Source organism: Protomyctophum parallelum, assembly GCF_964188405.1.
Source record: "Protomyctophum parallelum genome assembly, chromosome: 20".
NCBI classification, from domain to species: Eukaryota; Metazoa; Chordata; class Actinopteri; order Myctophiformes; family Myctophidae; genus Protomyctophum; species Protomyctophum parallelum.
The window spans coordinates 11,539,280-11,562,161 of record NC_139718.1 but is presented as its reverse complement, the minus strand read 5'-3'; the positions used below and the strand labels follow the sequence as shown (position 1 = coordinate 11,562,161).

General features: G+C 43.2%; 1 protein-coding gene across 1 annotated transcript in view; it reads left to right on the top strand.

Annotated features, from left to right (window-relative positions):
* The window catches only part of ttll5 (tubulin tyrosine ligase-like family, member 5), a gene marked incomplete at both ends in the record, with an annotated part of 101,622 nt that overhangs the window by 6,225 nt on the left and 72,515 nt on the right, over positions 1-22,882 (top strand). Inside the window, 10 exons of the mRNA XM_083791588.1 lie at positions 2,702-2,771; positions 3,248-3,332; positions 5,049-5,150; positions 5,427-5,518; positions 6,293-6,400; positions 15,098-15,179; positions 16,030-16,091; positions 19,944-20,017; positions 21,728-21,769; positions 22,742-22,849. Of these exons, the coding sequence (XP_083647714.1) occupies positions 2,702-2,771; positions 3,248-3,332; positions 5,049-5,150; positions 5,427-5,518; positions 6,293-6,400; positions 15,098-15,179; positions 16,030-16,091; positions 19,944-20,017; positions 21,728-21,769; positions 22,742-22,849 (825 nt within the window). The remainder of the gene's footprint in view (positions 1-2,701; positions 2,772-3,247; positions 3,333-5,048; positions 5,151-5,426; positions 5,519-6,292; positions 6,401-15,097; positions 15,180-16,029; positions 16,092-19,943; positions 20,018-21,727; positions 21,770-22,741; positions 22,850-22,882) is intronic.

Here is a 22,882-nt window from a genome sequence, read left to right as displayed (position 1 = left end):
TATGTATAGGTACCGTACGATCATTATCCCCATGCATTATCCCCAGCGCAATCTATCTTGGTTCTCACCCTCTTTGCCCTTGGAAGAGCGAGCATTGCTGCCTTGGAATACATTTATATTTGATAGATGGTTGTTTTGTAAAATTCAAAGTTCTGTGTAGTCTATGAAGTTCCAGTTTTCAATTGGTATATAGATCGTGATCGTATTGTCTCTCTATGAAACGTTATCAAGCGAAAAGGATACTTTGGATTTCTTTGGACAGACTTTGGACACCCTTCTTTACCATCTAGCCTTTAATTGCGTTTGAATAGAACCATATTTGACTTACACAATTATCATCTACGTGTTACTGATTATGGGGAATTTTATATTATTGTAATCCATTAATTATTTTCTGTGCAATGGATGGATGAAAGTGAGTAAATGGAATCGACCACAATGCACGGCACAAATCAAATAATACAATGGACATTCACTTCTGCTGATTATAGGAAAATTACAATCAGAGAAATGCGTAGGAGAATAAGGAGAGATGAAGCAGCCTGACTCCGGACATCTCCATTGGAAGAGCGAGCATTGCTGCCTTGGAATACATTTATATTTGATAGATGGTTGTTTTGTAAAATTCAAAGTTCTGTGTAGTCTATGAAGTTCCAGTTTTCAATTGGTATATAGATCGTGATCGTATTGTCTCTCTATGAAACGTTATCAAGCGAAAAGGATACTTTGGATTTCTTTGGACAGACTTTGGACACCCTTCTTTACCATCTAGCCTTTAATTGCGTTTGAATAGAACCATATTTGACTTACACAATTATCATCTACGTGTTACTGATTATGGGGAATTTTATATTATTGTAATCCATTAATTATTTTCTGTGCAATGGATGGATGAAAGTGAGTAAATGGAATCGACCACAATGCACGGCACAAATCAAATAATACAGTGGACACTCACTTCTGCTGATTATAGGAAAATTACAATCAGAGAAATGCGTAGGAGAATAAGGAGAGATGAAGCAGCCTGACTCCGGACATCTCCATTGCAGGCCCATACTTAATTACTTAATAAGTTTGGCTCTATACCAAACTGATTTGACATTATGGCTTACGGTTACGGGTGCTTTTAAACTCCACTATGAGCTTTCCCAAATGTGTGTGGCCAAAATAGCCATATTGGGGAAAGCGTGACCCATGACCCATGACCACACCTCTAGGGGCAAATAGCGGTTTCAGCATAATGGATAGCGCTGGACCAAAATACCATCTAGGGACAGTGCAAGCTGCTATACCCGTAATTTGCGGGCAGCGGCTGACTTGCGGGCAGCGTCGCGGGTAATGGCGGGGACGAAAATAGAGCCCTTAGTCTTCTTGACGGACATTTCGATGGTAGCTTAGTCCCCTTCCAGAAAACGCTATGTGAAGTGACACAGCTGCTCAACCAGATGTTACATAGTAAAATCCATTTGTAATTCTCTGAGTTAAAGGGAATTTAATTAATGTTTTTTGTTTTGTACATTCCTATAGTAATAGTTGCTGTATGCTGTAGCATACAAGTGATTGGAATTGGATTGGAAGTGATCAGGAAAAAAAAAGAGCAGACAAATTTGAACACTATAAAATTGAAGCTGATAAATCATCTTTGTGGAGTTGTCTCTCCTGATTGGATTTTCTTTTATCCCGACGGGAAATGTTATTTTATGTTTACTAAAGAACTGGATTGCGTAGACCCATTTTACTGAAGAAACACTATTTCATGATTTCCAAAAATCTGAATATTGAGCTGTAACGTAAACTAAAAAACTAAACAAAAACATCACTTACAACACCATTACCACTGAGGATTTGACAGTATATTAGTGGACGGGAGTGGTGTTGTCGATCGAGTCCTCTTTGGTGTGTATCATAGCCATTAATAAGCTTTGTTGAGGATCACACACTTCAAGGCATGGGCTCTTGGAGGAGGTCCACAAGGTTCTCTCTCTTGGACAACGTATACAGGTTTTCTTTTTCTTCTTTTCTTCTTCTCAGGCATTTTTATGAAACAGTGGAAAGAATGTCAGGGTGATATTTGGAAAAGAAGGTCGTTCCTTTTTTTTTAGGTTTTTTTTTAGTTTCTAGTTTTCTCTGAACTGTGGCCAGCCCTGAGGTTAGTTGCTCCTCCCTGCCTCGATCTCAGCTTCAGCACCTGCAACACATTTTAACCTCATAAATGACCTAGCTCCTACCAGCGGATTGGGTTTTCATAGAGTGCCGTTGAGGATCGGGCCTACAATGATTTCCATTGTCTGCTGCTTTATACTTCCACTACATTTTGGATGCAAATGATGTATTCCACTGCCATTTATTTGATACCTTTTAGTTACTTTGCAGATTGACATAAACAATATAAAATAAATGATATAAATTAGGATGCATTATTATAGATTAAGATAAAACGAGGCTACTGTATATTGATCCAGGCGGTCACAAGCTGCCCAGCAGTATTGAAGGTAGTTAAAATAAGCCTCTCCTTCCCAAACTGCTTTACACATTAATGCATCAATAATTATAATGCAATAATATTTAGTATTATTATGTGCAATACATGCTTCTACTTTTGGTTATTTCTATGCAAAATTATACTTAGGTAAACTAATCAACCCAAGGGTTGATTAGTTACCTTACCATGTTGTATGATATTACCATGTGTCATCCACAGCCAAACCAGATTTCTATGGATGAAAACATCTTGGTATCTCGCTACATTAGCAACCCCCTGCTGATAGACGGTGAGCTCTTCTTCCAGTTGTCCCACTGTATTTACCACACGAACCCGTGGATTCAAGTTCTCAAGCTTACATTGATAACCTTAATATGCGAACATTTGTCAAACATTGCCGACCATTCGTGAGCTCGTTGATTGGATATTTATTATAGAGCAGTGGTTCTCAAAGTGTATTTCAAAAACACTCCGTTCTTTTACAGGGTCTTACAAATCTGTAACTTTGACAGTGTACAAATAACCAACTTCCATTTGTACACTCAGAGTTAAGGGGAGACCTTGAAATGTAAAGGTTGGAGAACCATTGGTATAGAGCGGAAAAAAAGAGGGGACCGAACCCTGGCCTGGGGGGACCCCCGTTCAACTGAAGTATACAGGGTTTAACTGTATAAAGACACATTTGTGGCCTTGTTTTAACCATCCATTGAGAACATGATCCTGTCACTATTTTTGACGAATGTTCTGCGTTTGTTTGTTTTTCAGACTTTAAATTTGACGTGCGGTTATACGTGCTGGTGACATCATACGATCCCCTCCTTATCTATGTGTACGAAGAAGGCCTAGCCAGGTGAGCTGACAGATGTGTATCATGTAAATCAGTAGTCCCCCTCCCCCCCTTTTTTTTTCAAGGTCCCCCAAATTGATATATATTTGGCTGCGGACCCCAATCTGAAAATGTTTTGTGCCAAGGACCTCCAGAAAAGAAGATTTGTGTTTAAAATAATTCAAAAGCCAACGTTATAAACGGATAAAGTGGATACTATGATGGTGATGGTCAACTGCTTTAGCTGGGGACCCCCTAGAACCCCCCAAGGACACCTAGGGACCCCCTAGAACCCCCCCCCAAGGACACCTGGGGGTACCCGGACCCCACTTTGTAGGCAATGGGCATAGAGAGTATGAAATAACTAAGTGAGACAATTATTTATACACATGATGCAGTGACCAGTAGAGGGCATCCTCAACTTTACAGACTCAGCACTGGGGGGGTATTCTAATCTAAACAAAGCTCCCCATTGTCTCAACAACCGTACATCAGGCTAATCAAACACTGTTAGATATAACAGAAGGATAATTGATGACTTCTGTGTGGGTCCATAGACTGTATTGAATATTAGGGCGTGAGCTTTCCAGAGCCCATTTGAGCAAGATGCTTAACCACTTAAACTATATATGTATACTTAGTTGACTGGGGTCCCCCCTGGGACTATACTTGGTTCGCTCCTTAGAACTGTACACAAATCGATACGTTGAAAATAGCCGATCTACAAGGTCACAATGCGACATGTTGTGGGCTTGTACATCGGATCATCTGATCGGCTATTCGGAAAATGTTCTTCTATTTTTGCCGAATGATCTCTTATTAATTATAATATGTCCGGAATAGGGAGGTCGGGTTGAAATGATCAGGCTTGAGTGTAGGGGAGGCGTGGGCTGTTTGATGGACAACATGACTGTGTGGACCGGCGGAGGTCAGTTCCATCGTGCTGCTGCACGGAGCGACACTGACTGGCCCCCTTCCGTTTGCTGCACTTGATTATGAGCTGTGAGTTATACATCCTGGCCAAATTCCGAATCCCACTTTTATCTCCTGACATTCCACTGGGTTTGATGGTATTCAGGTACGAGCGGTGTTGCCAAGGAATTCTCATTGTTGCACATGTGGCGCCCACTCCTTCTCAGACGCAGAGGAGGGGAATATGAACTGAATCTTTGAAATTATAAAGTTGCAACCTGGCGTCCCTATTTTGAGCATGCCATCATAGGTGGAACATTTGAATTACCTTTCAAAATGTTTCAACATTTTCAAAAATGGCAGATCTATAAGCTCACCATGCAAAATAATAAAAAAATGTAAAGAATTAAAAAACTAACTTTTTGTGCAAACCTAGTCAAGCTACAAGCTCACAACAATCGATGTGATGTGTTGTTAGCTTGTAACTCAGCTATTAGGTGGTTAAAGTGTCCCATCGCTTGGTCAGGAGTCGGCCATGTGAATGAAGTCATTATGACCGTTTGCCATGATGAGTGACCGGTTGATTCTTTTTTTTTTTTTTTTTTTTTTTTAAGATTTTTTTGCGGCTTACGCCTTTTATTGATTTTTGAAGGGACAGACAGTAGGCTGACAGGAAACGGGAGAGAGATGGGGGGATGACATGCAGTAAAGGCCGTGTCGGGTCCGGGAGTCGAACCCGCGGCACACTGCGACTGGATTACCAGTCCGGTGCCCAGACCGTTACGCTACGGCCTGGGCCGACCGGTTGATTCTTGCCCTGCCCCACAGGTTCGCTACAGTGAAGTATGACCGTGCTTCAAAGAACATCAAGAACCAGTTCATGCATCTCACCAACTACAGCGTGAACAAGAAGAGCAGCGACTACGTCAGGTAACGCCATGTCAAATCTACGGTATTTTAACCACTTAGATTTTCTATACTTAGTTGTCCGGGGTCGGCTCTGCACTTGGTCCTCTCTTTTCCCCCCTCCACATCAAATCTCCTGCAAAAATCGGGATGCTAGGGTTCAAGAGGTTCATTTTAAACGGGTGCTAATTAATTGGAACGCAGATGGAGTCATCTGTCAGTTGTTACATGGTCATTATAGGGGTTTTGGAAAAAGCCCAAGCCACTGAGGTTCTCTCTCTGTCTTTTGTTCCTTGTCAGTTGCGATGACCCAGAAGTGGAGGATTATGGGAACAAATGGAGCATGAGTGCGATGCTGAGGTATCTGAAACAAGAGGGGAGAGACACCACATGTGAGTCGAGTTCTCGTTCTCTCTCATTCTCATCCTCGGCAACCTTTTCCAAACGTTTTAACTGCGGCATCCATGCAAAGATTTCCAAAAAATAATAGTCATGCGGTTCGCAGCAGCACTTAATTTCACCATCCCTTGAGATAAGATGAAAAGAAAAAGACGAATACATCGTTTTGAGAGGGAACATTAAGATTAAATTACATTTTAGTCCTGGGAGCTACTTTTACCTGATATTTTGTATTATGTATTACTTGACAAAGAGCGGCTGTGGCTCAGGAGTTAGAGCAGGTCGTCCAATGATCCCTGGGTCGGCGGTTCGAATCCCGGCTCCTCCTGTCCACATGTCGAAGTGTCCTTGGGCAAGACACTGAACCCTACATTGCCTCCAATGAGTCGGTTGGTGTAAGCTTGCCACCATTGGTGTGTGAATGTGGGAAGTGAGGACGCTGGTGTCGACTGCTTCACCTGCTTCACCTCCCAATGTATGCATGAATTAATTAACCATTGTAAAGCGCTTTGAGCACTATAAAAGCGCTATAAAAATGCAATTCATTATAAAGAAGATGCATTCAACTGGGAAAGTATACAAGTATACTGTAAATCACTGACCCCCCCACTGCCCTCCTCTCTCCTCCTCTCTCCTCCACTCTCCTCCCCTCCGTCCCCTCCTCTCTCCTCCTCTCTCCTCCACTCTCCTCCCCTCCGTCCTCTCCTCTCTCCTCCACTCTCTTCCCCTCCCCTCTCTTCCCCTCTCCTCCTTTCTGCTTCTTCCAGTACTTATGAGCCAGGTGGAGGACTTAATCATCAAAGCTGTGCTGAGTGCTGAGCTTCACATTGCCACTGCCTGCAAGATGTTTGTGCCACACAGGACCAACTGTTTTGGTACCACGTCCACCATTATTCTATTCTATCTATTATTTATATCATTTGGGTTTTATTCAGATAAGTAGATTAAGTACAGTGATAGAGTGACAGGAAACAAGGACAGAGAGATGGGGAGTGAGTGACACGCAGCAAATTGTCTGTTACACGCTTATCACATAATGATATGATATATACATGATATATACGTGTAGGTTTAAGAATACATTTCTCTTAAGGATTAACCACATGAACCCTAGTGTCCCTATTCTGGGCATGTCATGATAGGCGAGATAATTATTTTCTACAATCTCACAACACCCTGGGACTCATGAGCTTTTAGATCAGTTATTTTCAAAGAAGAGATTTGTGTAGAGGATAAGTGATAACATTAATAATGTTAATAACTCACAAGAAACTCTTAGCCAAATGTGACAGCACAGATTTGACCAAATCATTTAGAGCAATGGGCACACTTTGAGATGGCAATCTTTGTCATTTTCAGAACCAAATAGTAAACATTGGTTGTGACTGAGAGCACAGTAGGTTTGTTATTGAGGAAATTAAATCAAATAGGTTAGGGTTAGTTTAGTTATGTTGCAATCTGGAAACTGGTTCAGTAAAAAGAAGAAGAAAAATCTCCTTTTTGTTTTTGCCTCTGGGGGCACCAGTGCCACCTCCTTTTTTTTGGTTGAAACAGGAACTCTGTTTGGCTCGCCTCGTCCCCTTTCTTAGTCCACTTCCTCCTGGGTGCTTCTGCCTGGATGTTTCTGTGTTTATTCCTACTAATAACAACACTAACAAGTTTAGGGCAGTGGTGCTGACAGATTCTGCTGTTAACAGAATCAATCTGTCTTGAGAGATTGGTTATTATATGTTCTAATGTAGAAGTCTTAATGCTTGTGGCTTGCTTTCTAACACTTTCTTAGAACTCTCTTATGCTACATAAGGGCGCGCACGCACAGCTGTACATGGAGCCACACATACATTTTTCATATTTCCTCTCATTTTCACATTGATTGTCTAGTTACTCCATGTTATTTGGAGTTGTACACAGAATAACTGCTGATTTTCAAGACTCAGCATTTGACTGTGTAGTTGTAGGTATTTGGACCCTTCCTGCCTGCTGGCGGCAGAGTAGTGGAAAGCCTGTTGACTGAAGCAGGAATTCGTTTCCTCCTCTCTGTTACCATTCAGGTCTGTCTGATTTTAGGCTGACTGTTTTCTTGGCTGCTCCTGCCTAGCACCAAGCTCGTGTGAACTCCATTTCGGAGCCATTACCCGTGTTGGTGTTGGCACTAATTGTCCACACTTTCTCTTATTTTCTCTCTCTCTCTCTCTCTCTCTCTCTCTCTCTCTCTCTCCCCCCCCCCCCCCCCATTTGTCTGTCTCTCTATCTTTCTCTCTCACACTCTTTATCCCTCCCCATCTCTCTCTCTCTCTCTCTCTCTCTCTCTCTCTCTCTGTCTCTGTCTCTGTCTCTGTCTCTGTCTCTCTCTCTCTCTCTGCACATAGACCAAGCCTCCACTCAGGGCCTCAGTCCTGCCTCTCTCCTCTCCTCCAAACTCTCCCTTTCAAAATTATTATAATTCTTTACTCTCCCCCACCGTTAGAAAAAACAGTGGGGGCCTCGCACTTTGGATGAGCTTTCTCTAGACATAATAGGGACCCAAGTGCTTGTTGTTTGGGCTGTGTTTGCGGGCGTTGCGGCAGGGGTGTGGATTTACGCTATCTGGCGACCGCCCGCATAAAGATCCTTATCTGAGCCCCGAGCATCACTCCTGGGTTGAGCAGCCGTTTACCGTGCTGGTGTTACATTAATGGGCAATACTGTGTTTTGTGGCGGGGGCTTTAATCCGGGCCTCATGCACGCCTGTCGGACACAAATCAACATCTGTCTAGAGCGAGAGTAGAAGAAACTCAACAACAACAGCGACAAAAACACTGGGCAGGTTCCGCTGTGACTCATTCATTCAGTCCCAACTGAGGGCTTTAACCACAATAGGCAGAAATAACAGATCGACAAGCTCACAACACAATGTGATGTGAACTTGTAGATCGGCTATGTTAAGATTTGGTGTAGAGGGAAAAAAGTAAAGTACCGTATACACGCCTGCAGAGCACCAGTCAACCATGTCTATATATGGTTTAAGTTGTTACACATGCGCACATTATTCCAGATGCTGACAGGTTTGTATCTGTTTATATCTACCTTTCTTATATACAGCAATAATAAACAGGATATTCCATGCAGACAGACTTTACGAGGGCCCCCGAGGGCCAACGGTAAACAGGATTGTGTTATTACATGCCAAAGTATCATGTTACTGTACATGTCAGCGTGTTTCATCCGTCTCATTTTTGGGTTGTTCGTCATAAAGATTATGTGTCCCATCTCTGTTAATGGGATGTTGCCTCTGCCAGATCAAGGGAGGAATGCGACAGGGCGGTGCTGCTGCGGTAACGTACCGCCGCCATCATCCCATGGCATGCCGAATAATACGGGGACGTCGACGAGCAAGCAAAACGCACACGTCGTCGCAGCCTGTCAAATTCAATACGTTCAGCGTACCACCGCAATACTATCACTCTGCGAGGAGCACAAGGCAATTAGGTCCGTCCCCTTTTTTGTGTATTATGATACACAAACACTGTGGTCTGCTGAGAACATGCCCATTAACCTCCTGAGATATCGGTTGACTGTTGAATATCGTGTAATTTTGTTGTCTTCAGTGGCCCTGGGCGACTTAATTACAGCGTTCACAGTGTTCACTGCAGGATTAGCTTTCCAAAGGCAGACACTGACAGTTCCAGCGGACCACCCTCGACATCTCTCTGTTGTTCTGCCTCTCTCTCAAGGTGGGCTGCTACATGCAATGTGTGATTCAAACACGTGTGTGTGAACACACACACACACCCACACGCACACACACGCACACACACACACACACACACACACACACACACACACACACACACACACACACACACACACACACACACACACACACACACACACACACACACACACACACAGGCATACAGAGACATGTAGGAGCCGGGGTAAAACATGAGACAGGTCTGTGCAGTAAAATCCTTTGTGTTCATGTAAGCTCGAAGAGTGTACCATTGGAACCAACTGCCCCTTTATGGGTCCATTTGGTTCCATGGTTTGAGTATTTTAGTGTGTGTTCTCCAGGGAGTCCAGTATCATATCACAATGTTTTTTTTTGTTTTTTTACACTCCCCTCTCAAATAAAATCCAAGCTCAAACCGCAGAGACGTGCTTTCTGAGCACTGCCTTTTTAAACTTTAAACTTTATCTCTCCTCTTTTCCTGCTTGTCAAAAGCTCTGACTTGATATTGTCGCCGTGGACCAATAAGCTAAAAATGAAAATCAATATATGAATATTATATTCATCTGAGTTTTGGGATAGAAATAATAGTGATATGATTGTGTTGTCTTCCATTGGTTTTAAAAGTTGCATTAGAGTTACTAGAGAAGTTCTTAGTTGACTAATTGTCATAGGGATTTATCCACGACTACTTCATGACTTGGTTTAATACCATTCACATACTGTCCGTGTACGTATGGCTAATTGGCTATAGTCCTTCCTGCAGCCAGTCCGGGGTTTGAATCTGACCCAAGGCTTTTTGGTTTTTGCTGCATGTTATTCCCTCTCTCTCTCCCACTTCTCCTGTTTTTCTCTCACTGCATGTCACTATCAAATGATGCAGAAACTGGCTATTGAAAGTTATACACTGGCATAATGCAAGTGTTATATCTAGAGATGTACAAGGACAAAATGCATGGCAAACGGCCATCACCTAAGGCTTGACTGACTAAGACCAAACTGACCCGTTAATCGATGAATCAACCACGAAAGTGATGCAAAACATACCTGACTATTCTAGCTACCCACTCATTGTGTAAATATCTTGCGAAAGCACTAATATCGCCCAGTCCTAGTCATAACGTTGTGGTGTATGGTAGCCTAATGAGTAAGTGTGGTTATAAGACGAGGGAACACGCCCTCAAAACGCACATTATACCGTTTCAGTGAGTTCTCTGCCTTGTCTGGACAGCAGCCATGCAAGAGGCCATAAAGCAAGTTATAATCTTAATTTGGGGCAAATTGCTCCTTGCAATTTTAATGTCTCTAATCCGTTGTTTATTGTTTTTCAAATTGGGTTTTTGAGTTTTTTTCCGCCCAAATTGTCCTGCCTATCTACAGGGCCTATACGGTAACAAAATCTTTTTATAGCGCTGTAATGTCTGTTGTGGGAAGAAATAAAAACAACACATTTCTGTTCTTTTTTTCTTCTGCAAGAGTTGTGTGTGGTGGCTATTGTGTGTGTGAGAGGGGGAGAGAGAGAGTGAGACTGTGTGTGTGTGTGTGTGTGTGTGTGTGTGTGTGTGTGTGTGTGTGGAGAATGCCACCCATGTAGCTTCTTACCACTGCCTTATGATTAATGGACAGGCTTTTTTACTGAGGGATACTGATTACGAGATGTTTTGACTGAGATCTGATTAGCCAAGCCAAAGGCCTATTTTATTACACACAAAACATTCCACTTACTGGTCCTGTGTTCCAGTGAGCGTTCCTCATTAAGTGCACAGTGTGGTTGAGGCTCTCGCCTTTGAACCACCCTCCCTGTCCCACATTTGTCAGATAGACACACGCTTTCCTGTAGCAAAAGTAGGGGTACCATGATCACCATCATGGCCAGGCCTGTTATGAAATCCAAAGTCTTTTATAGAGCGATAAATGGACCGGGGGGCCCCTATGTCTAGATGGAGCTACATATTGTTAGCCTATATATTTGCTGTCTTCAGGGCGTCTGTCGTGTGTCTGGCTCGGAGCTCATCTCTCATCACTTCCCAACAGCAGAGAAGCAGCTCAGATCATTTATCTGAGAATGATGCAAGGCTAATTCAATTGTCGTAGCTGATGACAAAAACACACAACACATGAAGGATGCTTCATGATGTTCTGCCGTGCCAACAATGTGCGTGGCCAGGGGCGGGGCGGGGTGCGGGGAGCGATCGTTGTTTTGGGGAGTCATGTCTCTTGTGGTGTGTGGAGTTTTAGAGCAGTGCCCAGCCCAACGGCAACAAAAATAAGTAAATACTCCTCTTCATCATGCGTGCTTTCTTCTCTCCTGTCAACTTTTTTCCTTTCTCTCCCCCCACCCCCTTCTTTTAATGGGTGTGATGTGTATGTTCACTGGTTCCTCCTCTGCCTGTCTGCGATGCTTGTTGTGGGCTCTGTGGACACATTAACAGCGCTCCCCAAAGGCAGCGGTTGAGCCACAGAACAAACGTTCGTCTAGCTAGTGAGCGGCTCCGCAGGCTTGTGGGGCAGGAACGGCGTCTGCTCCTAATTGGAGGAAAATGCGCTGCACATGGAGTCTGCTTGTCGGGGTTTTGGCGAGGTGGTGCCGTTCCACCAACCCCTCCCCGCCCCCCCCCCTTTTCGCCTGTTGTTGTGGTGCCACTGATGAGGCTCTCTGGGCCCAAACCAATTTATTCCAGTGTTCCGTTCCCCAAGACTAATACATTATGTTTTATGATTCTCTTTCTCTCTCTCTTTCAGTCTCTCTGTATCTCTCTTTGCGTGTGTGTGTGTGTGTTTGTGTGTGTGTCTGTCTATGTGTGTTTTTATATAATAAAGAGCCTGCAAATGGAAATTCAAATCCCTTGTCTTCTGCTTAACAACTACTGTTTAACCACATGAATCCTAGCATCCCAAGTCTGGGCATGTGATAATAGGCACACATTCAGCAAAAAATAGCAGCTTTTAGATCCGCTTTTTTCACAGAAGGAATCAAATGTAGAGAGACACACACAAGGTGGGGACCAAGTAGAGACACCAGTCAGCGACGTATCATGTATATTGGGTTTAAGTGGCGAAGTACTCATCCAATCCCACATCTGAAGTAAAAATGGGTATCGCAGCTTAGATTGCAGTATGTCTCGAGAACATACAGTACTATGGCAAACTTTGTTCAGCTGTACACAGTAAGTACGTTGTTAATACTAACCGATCTTGAACCTCAAGATTATATATCATGTTACTTTGAACTCCCCATAGTGTAATTTTAGGACTATGTTAAATGAAGCGCAATCAGGGCGCTTGTTTTGGGATTTAGACAAATCTCTGTCACATGCAGAGCGTGTGAGATTGACAGCATTTAAAAAAAGAGATGGAGAGTAAGAAAATTCATGAGTGTTTTGAAGAAGTGTAGACAGTCTGGATTCCAAGAGTAAGCTGGGGAGGTCTGGGCTCTTAGATATTGGAGAGCACTGTGCATGCTCGTTGCTCAGAGAAGATCGATTCAGACATCTCGCTAGGCCAAGTCTCAATCTGACTAACCTCTTGTTAGTCTTTGTTGTTCCTAGAAGCACCTTTTAATAGGCACAGGCTCAATGTGAATTGATTAATCCAACAGGTTTTTTTTGGTTATTTTGTACCGTAAACCATCTGTAATTTACGGCCCTATAAATGTACCTCGTCCAGCTGAACTAGCGGTGCTCTGCCTGTCATATTTCGAGCCAAGCACAGTGAGAAGACATCGCTCGCCGTCACGCTGGCTTTTGTGTGCTTAACACTGGCATTGACCTGCGGATGCTAGAATAAACAACGTTGGTTATGGCAGCTTTGAAACCACCAGCCCTCTGGCCTATTCTCAAAACAGAGTATGTTCTTTTGAAGTGCCATTAGGAGGGACCCCGCCACCCCCCCCTCCCACTCCATTGGCTTTAAGGCTGTGCTTTGCCCTATCCCTGTGAAATGCTGTGGTTTAACTTTCCACCCCCCCTGGCTGCAGCTGGGGCCAGGGGGTGGGGGGGCCGCTGGCTTGCCATGACACTCCCCAGAGCAGTGTGAGGGAGTGGTGAGGAGGGCTTTCACAAGGCTGCCACAGGCCAGGGTTGTACAGTATTTCCCCAGGAACGCCAGAGGGAATGGATGATCCAGTTTGTACACCGGGATCCCCCCAGAGCATGTGCATTTCCTGAAAAGTAATGGTTTTGGACATGCAAAGTTTCCGCCCTACATATAACATCTATATTAGTTCATCACACCTTTCTTTCTGTTACACCTCAGTCATACGAAACACTGACCTTGTGACTGAGCCCGGTCGTTTTGTTCTGTCGCTAATGGAGTCATGTCCTTCTTGTTAACACGTGGTGACAATGATACCCATACGTAGGCCGGAAAGAATTACAGGCGGCATGCATGAAAATGTTCCTCGCAACCGCAATTGACTTCTTGATCCACGGCCTGATGTAAGCAGCTCCAGAGGAGCACTAATGTGTATGTAATCCCTCAGTAGCACACTTTGATGTACATTTCTCCTTTTGAGTGATTTGATATACAATACGCCACATAATCAGTAGCAGAACGACGCAGGCCTTTGCCATCATTGCCAGTTGACACTTTGTGGGGGCCTGTGATAAGACTGCACTTCAAAATTGCGTTGATACTTTTATTTTTTATACCATAAAATTCTTCCATCATCAGTCACACATAAGTAGGAGCCAATTCAATGAAGTCAATTGATTTTCAGTGGAATGTAGTGTCACTTTGTCTACAAGCTCATAGCGCTTCACTTTATTCCGTGCTATGAGCTTGTAGATCAGGGCGACTGTGGCTCAGGAGGTAGAGCAGGTCGTCCAATGATCCATGGGTCGGCGGTTCGAATCCCGGCTCCTCGTGTCTACATGTCGAAGTGTCTTTGGGCAAGACACTGAACCCCAAATTGCTCCTTATGTGCTGGTTGGTACCTTGTATGGCTTCCGCCGCAATCGGTGTATGAATGTGTGTGTAAATGGGTGAATGTAATGCACAATCTATGTAAAGCGCCTTGGATTAAGGCGCTATATAAATGCACCATTTATTTACCATTTGGATCTGCTATTTTCTCTTCAGATTTCTGCCAATCTTTGAATATATAGATATTTTTTAAACATTTTTAACTAAAAATTTTGCTTCTGGGGATCCCTGCAACACAATATTTTGAGATGGGGGTCCGCAGCCAAATACATACGATATTTGGGGTCCTTGAAATGAAAGCACAACTGATATAGTAACATACATTTTTGTTCCTTTTTTTTTCTGAAAATATTTTGAGAATCGGCTTCAAGTCTTAATGAGTTAAAGATGTCTTTTTACCTTTGGCTTGGTGTTCGGTTCTACTTTTAATTCAGTACGTTTTTAACCCAGCACTCACTGTGCTCACCCATGTGCGTATAGTTAGTTTTCCTTTTAACTTTGTCCAGGCTGACCATGATTCAGATTTTCTTTTCCATTTTTTCTTCTCACATCAGGGTGGCACACAATATCTCAATATATCAAGTTAAGTGCCAGCACAGCTAATGTCATGTGTGTTTTAACTTTTAAATTCTTGTTGGAAGGGGATATTTTACATTTAGTAGGTGCTTCTCAATGAAACAGCTTCGATACAGCAATGAAATTACATGTTACTACAAATGTGAGAATGTTTAAATAAATATCTAACCAAAACCTGGCTGTTGGATAAGGCACCTGTGTGATTCAAGCAGTTATATTTATTTTAGTATTTTGTTATGTTTTATTTTTAATCTATTTTACATCATGCATGATCTTCTGGTTAATCACTCAATCAGAGGAGCTTGTTATTGTGACTTTCTCTGTCGACAGTGAAAACTCACCCACCGTGTCCCTCTCTTTGCAGAGCTGTATGGCTTTGACGTGCTCATCGACTCCAACCTCAAACCCTGGCTGCTGGAGGTGAACCTCTCTCCTTCCCTGGCCTGGTGAGTGATTCCATCTTATCAGCTCAGGATGCTTAGTCACTGGTTCATCTCGCCTGTTGTTTCCGGAGGATCTCATGCTGCAAAACGGCAAAGACCAGTGTTTTTCTTGGAATATGCTACTTCTAGTTCTGTTTTCTTCTCCTTCTTCTACGTGTAAACACACTTAGGCCTCGAGGAAAAAAAGCACTTGTTAATACAGTAGCTGTTACACTGAAAGGCTGTTTACATTTCACATGTTGATAAATACCCTTAGGGTGAGAGTTTTTGCCAAAGCTTTTATCTTGACTTCCTCCGCTAGAAACGCACGCTACCAAGAAAATGTCCTTAAGGTTAGACAGCTAATCAATTTTTTTAGAAGCAACACTAGACTTAGGCTGGATCAATCTTTTCATACCTTCATACCTTCCTGACATTTCACCACGGTATTATGGTATATGATGGTATTTGTGTAAAGAAAAAAGTGAAAGCTGGTGGAGGGAATTTGAACGACGACATTTGAACAACTCCTGTGTCAGCTAGCATTTAGAGTGAATGCAGAATAATGAATGCTTAAATGGACCGTCTGATTTGCACTGAGGGAATGTGGCCGTGAGTGAGATGGCTTGTAGCGAATGAGAGTGAAGGGAGTTGACGTGGAGAGACAGCAGATTTAAAGGAGCAGAATTAATTTCTGAGCATGAATGAAGGGGGTCCGGGGAAAAACGTTGCAAGTTTGTAGATCAATATGCTGTTTTCTGGTAGAGGCAAAGAGGGAATCAAGTATAGACCCCTGGGGGACACAGCCAACAAAGTACTGTAGAGTTTAAGTGGATAAATATTGTACATAATAGTTTTTTTCCCTTCCTTCCAGTGACGCGCCTCTGGACCTGAAGATTAAGTCCAGCATGCTATCTGACATGTTTTCTCTTGTTGGTGAGTACATGTGTCAAACTAGCACTCAGGGAGAATTTCAATGACTTGTTCCGATGATTACACCTCAGCATACAGTAAGACGCCCAGGGTTCATAAGAACGTTTGTAGGTAGGAGAGGTAGGAGTCAAGGACTACAGTAAGACAGCATACAGTAAGACGCCCAGGTCCATAAGAACGTTTGTAGGTAGGAGAGGTAGGACCCTCCCATGTTTTGTGCCAGGGTGCTTGTAAATATGTTATTTTTGAGAACCATGCTAAATAGCTCAAATCTAAAATGATGTTTTCCTATCTTTAATTGATTAAACCACCACACTTCTTATGGATTGCTTTGTTACGTATATAGGTGCTTCACTGCTTGTGTAGACCATATCTGCTTTGTGGACTCCTTTACTGTACAATCCTGTAAAATCCTCAGTAACTCGAGCTGGTACAAATGCCAGCCTATTCGGTTATATTTGTACCCTCTCAGAGTTCAATTAACACATCATTTTATTGTGTAGGAGCTGTGTGAAGTCTGTTGCTCTAGGTCGGTGTTTCCCAAACAAATGGTTTGTGGGCCCATTTTTTGGGTCATCATGAGTAAATGCCTTCTTGTCTTAACTGTTCATATATATATATATATATATATATATATATATATATTTTAATGCAATCATTTAAAACAAAAGAATACCGGTAATTAGATTTTCAGAAACGAGTGACAAATTCTGACTATCTGATATGCAAGCTCTGAAGCTCACAAGGCATTGCAATGCAACATGAGCTTGTAGGACCACTTCACCACTTTTCAACTTATCTTCATAATAATAATAGGTCCTCACTAATAATCATGATAAAATAGCACGATTTTTTTCTACTCAGTCTGTGTCTCATAGGAGGGTTGTGGGCAGTTTAGAAACCGTCTTCCAGTGACATCATCATTAGGCAGATTGTTTAAAAAACAAAGATTGTTTTACAAAAATGTTTAGATTTTCATTATCGTGATTAACGATGGCTTCCATTTTCGCATTGCAACTTTTCAGGACTAGAAAGCCTGCAGTTTCTATTAGCTTGTATTCCCCATCGATGATGTCATTGGAAGACGGTTTCTGAACTGCCCACAGCCCTCCTATGAGACACAGACCGAGTAGGAAAAAAATGCAGTTGAAAAGTGGTGAAGTGGTCCTTTAAGCTTTTTGGTATATTTTTGAAATAGGACTTGTGATTCATTCATCATGTATTTTTGTAAATTTGAGTCCCAAGTAGACACAAATGTATCTTTTGGGTCTCCAGCTGAAAAAGTTTAGGATCCCCATATCTACAGTAGGCTGCTGCAGACCCATATCTACAGTAGGCTGCTGCAGACTCCACAGACTTACAGTAGGCTGCTGCAGATTCCACAGACTTATACAGTAGGCTGCTGCAGACTCCACAGACTTACAGTAGGCTGCTGCTGCAGACTCCACAGACGTTTAGGATCCCCATATCTACAGCAGGCTGCTGCAGACTCCACACACTTAGTCTGCAACATGTTCCATATCTACAGTAGGCTGCTGCAGACTCCACACACTTAGTCTGCAACATGTTCAGCTGTGTGTGTTTGTGTGTTCAGCCCTGTGTCTCCTATTTATGAGATTTAGTTTATGCATAACCTTGCACAAAAGGCACAGATGTTAATTGGCCTCTACTCACTGACCAAGGTTTTCAGCCACGGAGACAGTCAACTATTGTCTTACAGTTAAACGCTCACAATGGCCACATTCTGGTAGTTAACTCTGTGCACAGCGTATTAGAAAATAGTTGGGTGGCTCCATAATGGGGCACCAGGATTGTGCAAAAAACCACAGCCATTATTAATTGACATTAAATGACTTGCGGGGGGAGAAATTGTCAACAGAGGACTTGGTTGTTTTGGAGTCATTAAGACTTCTTGGGAAACTGGATCCTGCATTGTCAAGCTAGAGCAATCTTTAGCATGCAGACATAAAAATGCTTGGCCCCAAGGCGCAGATCAACACTGTTTATACAACAGAAGGTTGCAGTGGTGGATGAGATGAGCCTTTGTTACATGTGGTCCCATCATCATTATTGTGTTCTCATATAACAGCCAGAGCTTATAGGAGTATCATGATAAATGCACCTGAAAAGAATCTCACATGTACTGTACATGCAACGCACACACGCATGCACGCACGCACACACGCACACACACACACACACACGCACGCACGCACACACACATGCAGTCTGACAAATTGGTCCCATACTAGAGGGGAACAGACAGTGAAAACCTTTGTGTTCATTTAACTCAGAGTACAAATGGAACCAAATGGACCCGTGACAGATATAATCACAGCTTCGTAGTGGTGTATCTTGATTGGGTCCATAGCATCTTCTGGCCTGGAGGCCTCCAACTAGGCTGACGTTCCGCCATGCAGTCAGTCTTGTTTGTACATGATTGCATGCACCCTGGCTAGGCTAAGGCTGTGGCTTGAACTCCCCAACCTTCCAGTGGTGGAAGTTTGTAACATTTACCTTTTATACTTGTTTATGTTTTATTTCTTTTTTTTTTTACGATATGTTTTGGGGTTGTTGGCTCAGCTCGTAATTGCAAAGATCATAATTATTGCTGTATGCTCCTATCTGTTTGAGCCCAAGACAAATTACGTTGTCAAGCATTCAGAAGCTTAAAGTAATGCGTTACATATACACTGTAATAATATCACCCAATAAAGTGCTATTACATTGTTACTCATTATTATATTATTACGTAATGCGTTACTTAAGTAATGCGTTACCCTCGACACGGCTCCCGTCCTGGTCATTAAACCAGAGCAGAGAGCCATATATTGCCAGTTATCTTTGGACTGAGGCATTAGCCTGGGGAAAAGGAGCAGTGGCATGTAAAACATAGCCCATCTATTATTCACCAAACAAACCCCAGCGCTGTTGGCTGATAACACTTGGGCCACATCCCAGCGCTGTAAATAATGACAACATGCCATTAGCATTCATTTTCCCCTCGTGTGTAGCTGTCAGTCGCACGTCAGCCCCATGTTTGCAATAATTGCTGCATTTAGGCAAGAACGTGGCACGGATCTGGTCCGTACCTGACGTCTGGATGAGGTAGCACAAACAGCCTCGAGGCCCTGAGCTGTCGATTGACCCCATTCACGCCAAGTACGAGCACAAGATACAACGTAAACATGTTTTGTTAACTTCTCCATTTCACCATCAATTAGCTCTCGGTGAGCTATGTAAGGAGAGAGTGATGACGTAATGTTGAGAGTGGGGAAATTATAATGAAGACGAGGCCCTCGTTGAATGTATGTCACCTTACACACACTGGTAGAATGAAGTTATGTTTACTTTGAGGCCTTCTGGATTCTACGTTGGTTTGGAGTGTAGACATTATATTATTAGGACTCATGCAGTCCTTTGCATAATGGCAATTCAATACTTTAATTTGACAGTCTTAAACCACATGACCCTATTCTGGTTTAGCAGAAATGGCAGATCTGCAAGTCCACAGCCTGTCCCGTTGCAACGTGTCGTGGGTGTGACTTGTGAGCTTGTAGATCGGCTATATTTGGTTCAGACTAGAGGTAGTGCACTGTGGGGACTTTAAATTCATATTACCTTTGTATTACACTGATGCAATTGATGTACACAATCCTCAGATATGAACATGGAGGGTTTTTCCACAACCAGTTGTTTTAAAGCAGTGTGGTTTACTTCACAGTGTGAAGTAAACTTTTTTCCTTTCAGTATTTACTGCCCATGGGAGGAAATAAAATATACTGTACATAGTATACTATTTTAAACCTGGTTCCTGGTTGTATTCTCCCCTTACAACTCATCACATCTTCACAGGCTTTGTGTGTCAGGACCCACTTCTGAGACGGCCACAGTCTGACAGAGGCCCACTGGACTCCAGGAGAAGTCAGGTACTGGAGACGCACACACGTGATATGTTCTTGCCATATATTATCTGTCATGTATGTTATGTTTTTGCCATACTTTGTAGCACCATGTCGTCGCTGTTGGGTGGAAACATTCTATGTCCAAATCTGTTACTTGTCAGGATTCAGGAAATGGGAAAAATAACCTGTGTTCCAATGCATCCAGTGTAGCTATAGCTATTCTTTAGTCACAAGGTCTTGTTAATACTTTTCATTAGTTAAATATTTATAAAACCTGTGCCGCAGTTGGTAGCGCTGTCGCCTTCAGCTAGAAGATCCTGGGTTTGATTCCCGCTGGGGACGCTGTGGGCGTGTTCTCTCCTCTGCCCATACCATAGGCAAAAGGGCCTTTATTTGTGGAGTTTGCATGTTCTCCCCTTGAACCCTAGGGTAAGTATACCCTCACAAAAAACAGGCAGTAGTCCTGGTTTCTAAACTGCCTCCTTCTGGCCAGCCCCCCCACCTGATGGAGGGGAAAGGAACTGATTGGAATAACGTGTTCCTTCCACACGCTACTGTACGTCCAACCGAGGAACCCCCCCCCCCCCCTTCAGGTGAAAAGAAGTGGTTTGGACTCCTCATGCATGGAATGGAGCATGAGGTCAGTCCGTTGCTCTCCCCAGGTTGGCAGAGGGAGTCTAGCGCCCAGGATTACACTAGACAATTGGCACTGGGTGAAAAAAAGCAAAATGGTGAATCGCTGCTTTTGCGCGACACACTTCTATGACCAAGTATGGAATTATTAAATGAAAAAACAGGAAAGGTTGAAATATGGAGATACAAGGTTTCTGCCCAACAGAAACAATATGTTCATACCGTTCATACATGATCTGTCATGTATGTTCTATATGTTCTTACCATTCGTACATGATCTGTCATGTATGTACTATATGTTCAGGCCGTTGCCAACCTGCCACTGAGCTCCTCTTTCACCCTCATGGAAAATTTACCCTCATGAAAAACAACTGCTAATGCAATTACCCAGTTGGGGTGAGATCACTTGGAGCTGCGCTCTGTGGCGTATTGTTTTATCATCTCTATTCACGTGACTAATCATCTCCCAAGGCCTTATTGCTTAATGGTGCCACAGCAGCAAGAACACTTGGCTTGAGCCACTCGACTACTGCAACCCAGCCTTGGCCCCGGCATCTGCTGCTGGGAGATTACCAAATCAGACAGATCTCTACCCCACCTTATTTTGAATTCAAATACCCTGCACACTGTGAGGGCCAAATGTCTCCCAAGTGTAGTAGAATTTGAATTATAGACTGAGTGTGGACCATTTTCCTGGTCCTCAAAGATTCAGTTTGGGGTTAGGGTAAGGATTAGGACATTTAAAAGTTAAAGGTTTCTGGGTTGAGTTATGAGAGTTACGCTGGATTTGAACACATCACAGCGTGACATGTTGGTGAGCTTGTTAATCGTATATTTTTGACACCTGCGTGCAACTAAGTATATAAGCAGATTTAGGTTTAAGGTTACACATGGCATGTATGACATTACTCTCCTAAAATGTGTATATATGTGTGTGTGTGTGTGTGTGTGTGTGTGTGTGTGTGTGTGTGTGTGTGTGTGTGTGTGTGTGTGTGTGTGTGTGTGTGTGTGTGTGTGTGTGTGTGTGTGTGTGTGTGTGTGTGTGTGTGTTGAGATGTCGATGCTTGCCTCAATTCACCATCTTCACCTGTTGCTCCATAGCGTTCTTTCTCTGCACAGACAGGAACACCACAGACCAGAGTGGTACGTAAGTCCTCCGCGGTCTCATCCATGTTCCAAACTAATCTAGCTTTGCTTTTTTTCCCTTCTGCTACTGACCCCTGTTATATTACTGGTAAGAACATCACCATATTTCTTCCAGTCTAGCCACTCTCTGCTTTCTGCTACGTAGTTTGTATTTGATTATGGTGACACAGACAGATGGCCCTGTTATTGATTTCTAAATGCCATCTTGATTAGAATGCCCATTACATTAGCAAAGTGGCCCCTGCCAAGACTGCATTGCAATACTGCATTGCAGTGCTTGACTCAGACTCTCATGAACATCGCTGTGCAATGTCTCTGCTTTTTATGTCTCAGACTTTCAGCTAGTGTCTGAAGACATTACAAATACAAGCCCACTGCTAAAGCAGCACTGTCATGGATGCAGTTAAAATACCCCAGGGGCCCACTGAGAACCTGTCCGTCCTCTCCCTGTGCGCTGATTAGGGCCAGCGTTTGAGATTTCTTTCAGGGGGATTAGGCCTAGTCAGTCTTTGGCTGCCATTGTATCCCCCCAGCCCCGTCAGACAAATTAAATGTAATCCCCTCGCTATTTAGATGACAAATTCTGTATGTGATCCTGTGGGGTTATGCCCCGTTGTATTGGCCCGAGCTCAAACTTGCATGCCAAAGTCGTCAATCAGGCCCCAGTAGTTCATGTAGCAGGGAGGGTGCCAGTGAAAAAGAAGTGTCATTTAAGCAACTGTTAGGATTGTTGGAATGATCCATTGCATTCATTTTATAAAGATAGTTGTACTGTAGCTTAACTTGGTTTAGATTAGCCTATCTAATCAGTAATTGTGATTTCTTAGGTGCGACTGAGACGTAAAACCTGCTTTCAGCAATTCTTTTGGATATTGAAACACCCTATTCTCTGTAAACATGTTGGGGAAAAATAAAGAAATCTAGATGCAGGGATGGTAGACTTATCTCCCCTCCTTCTCCATCTGGTAGCGGCAGAGACCCATGTCCGCCAATAACCCAGACGAAGAGGGATCAAAGGTCAAGCTGGGAGGCAAACAGGGCCTGGGAGACAGCACTCTGGGCATGAGCGCTGAGGAGGTAATTAGCACTGACCACACCTAACAGCAGATC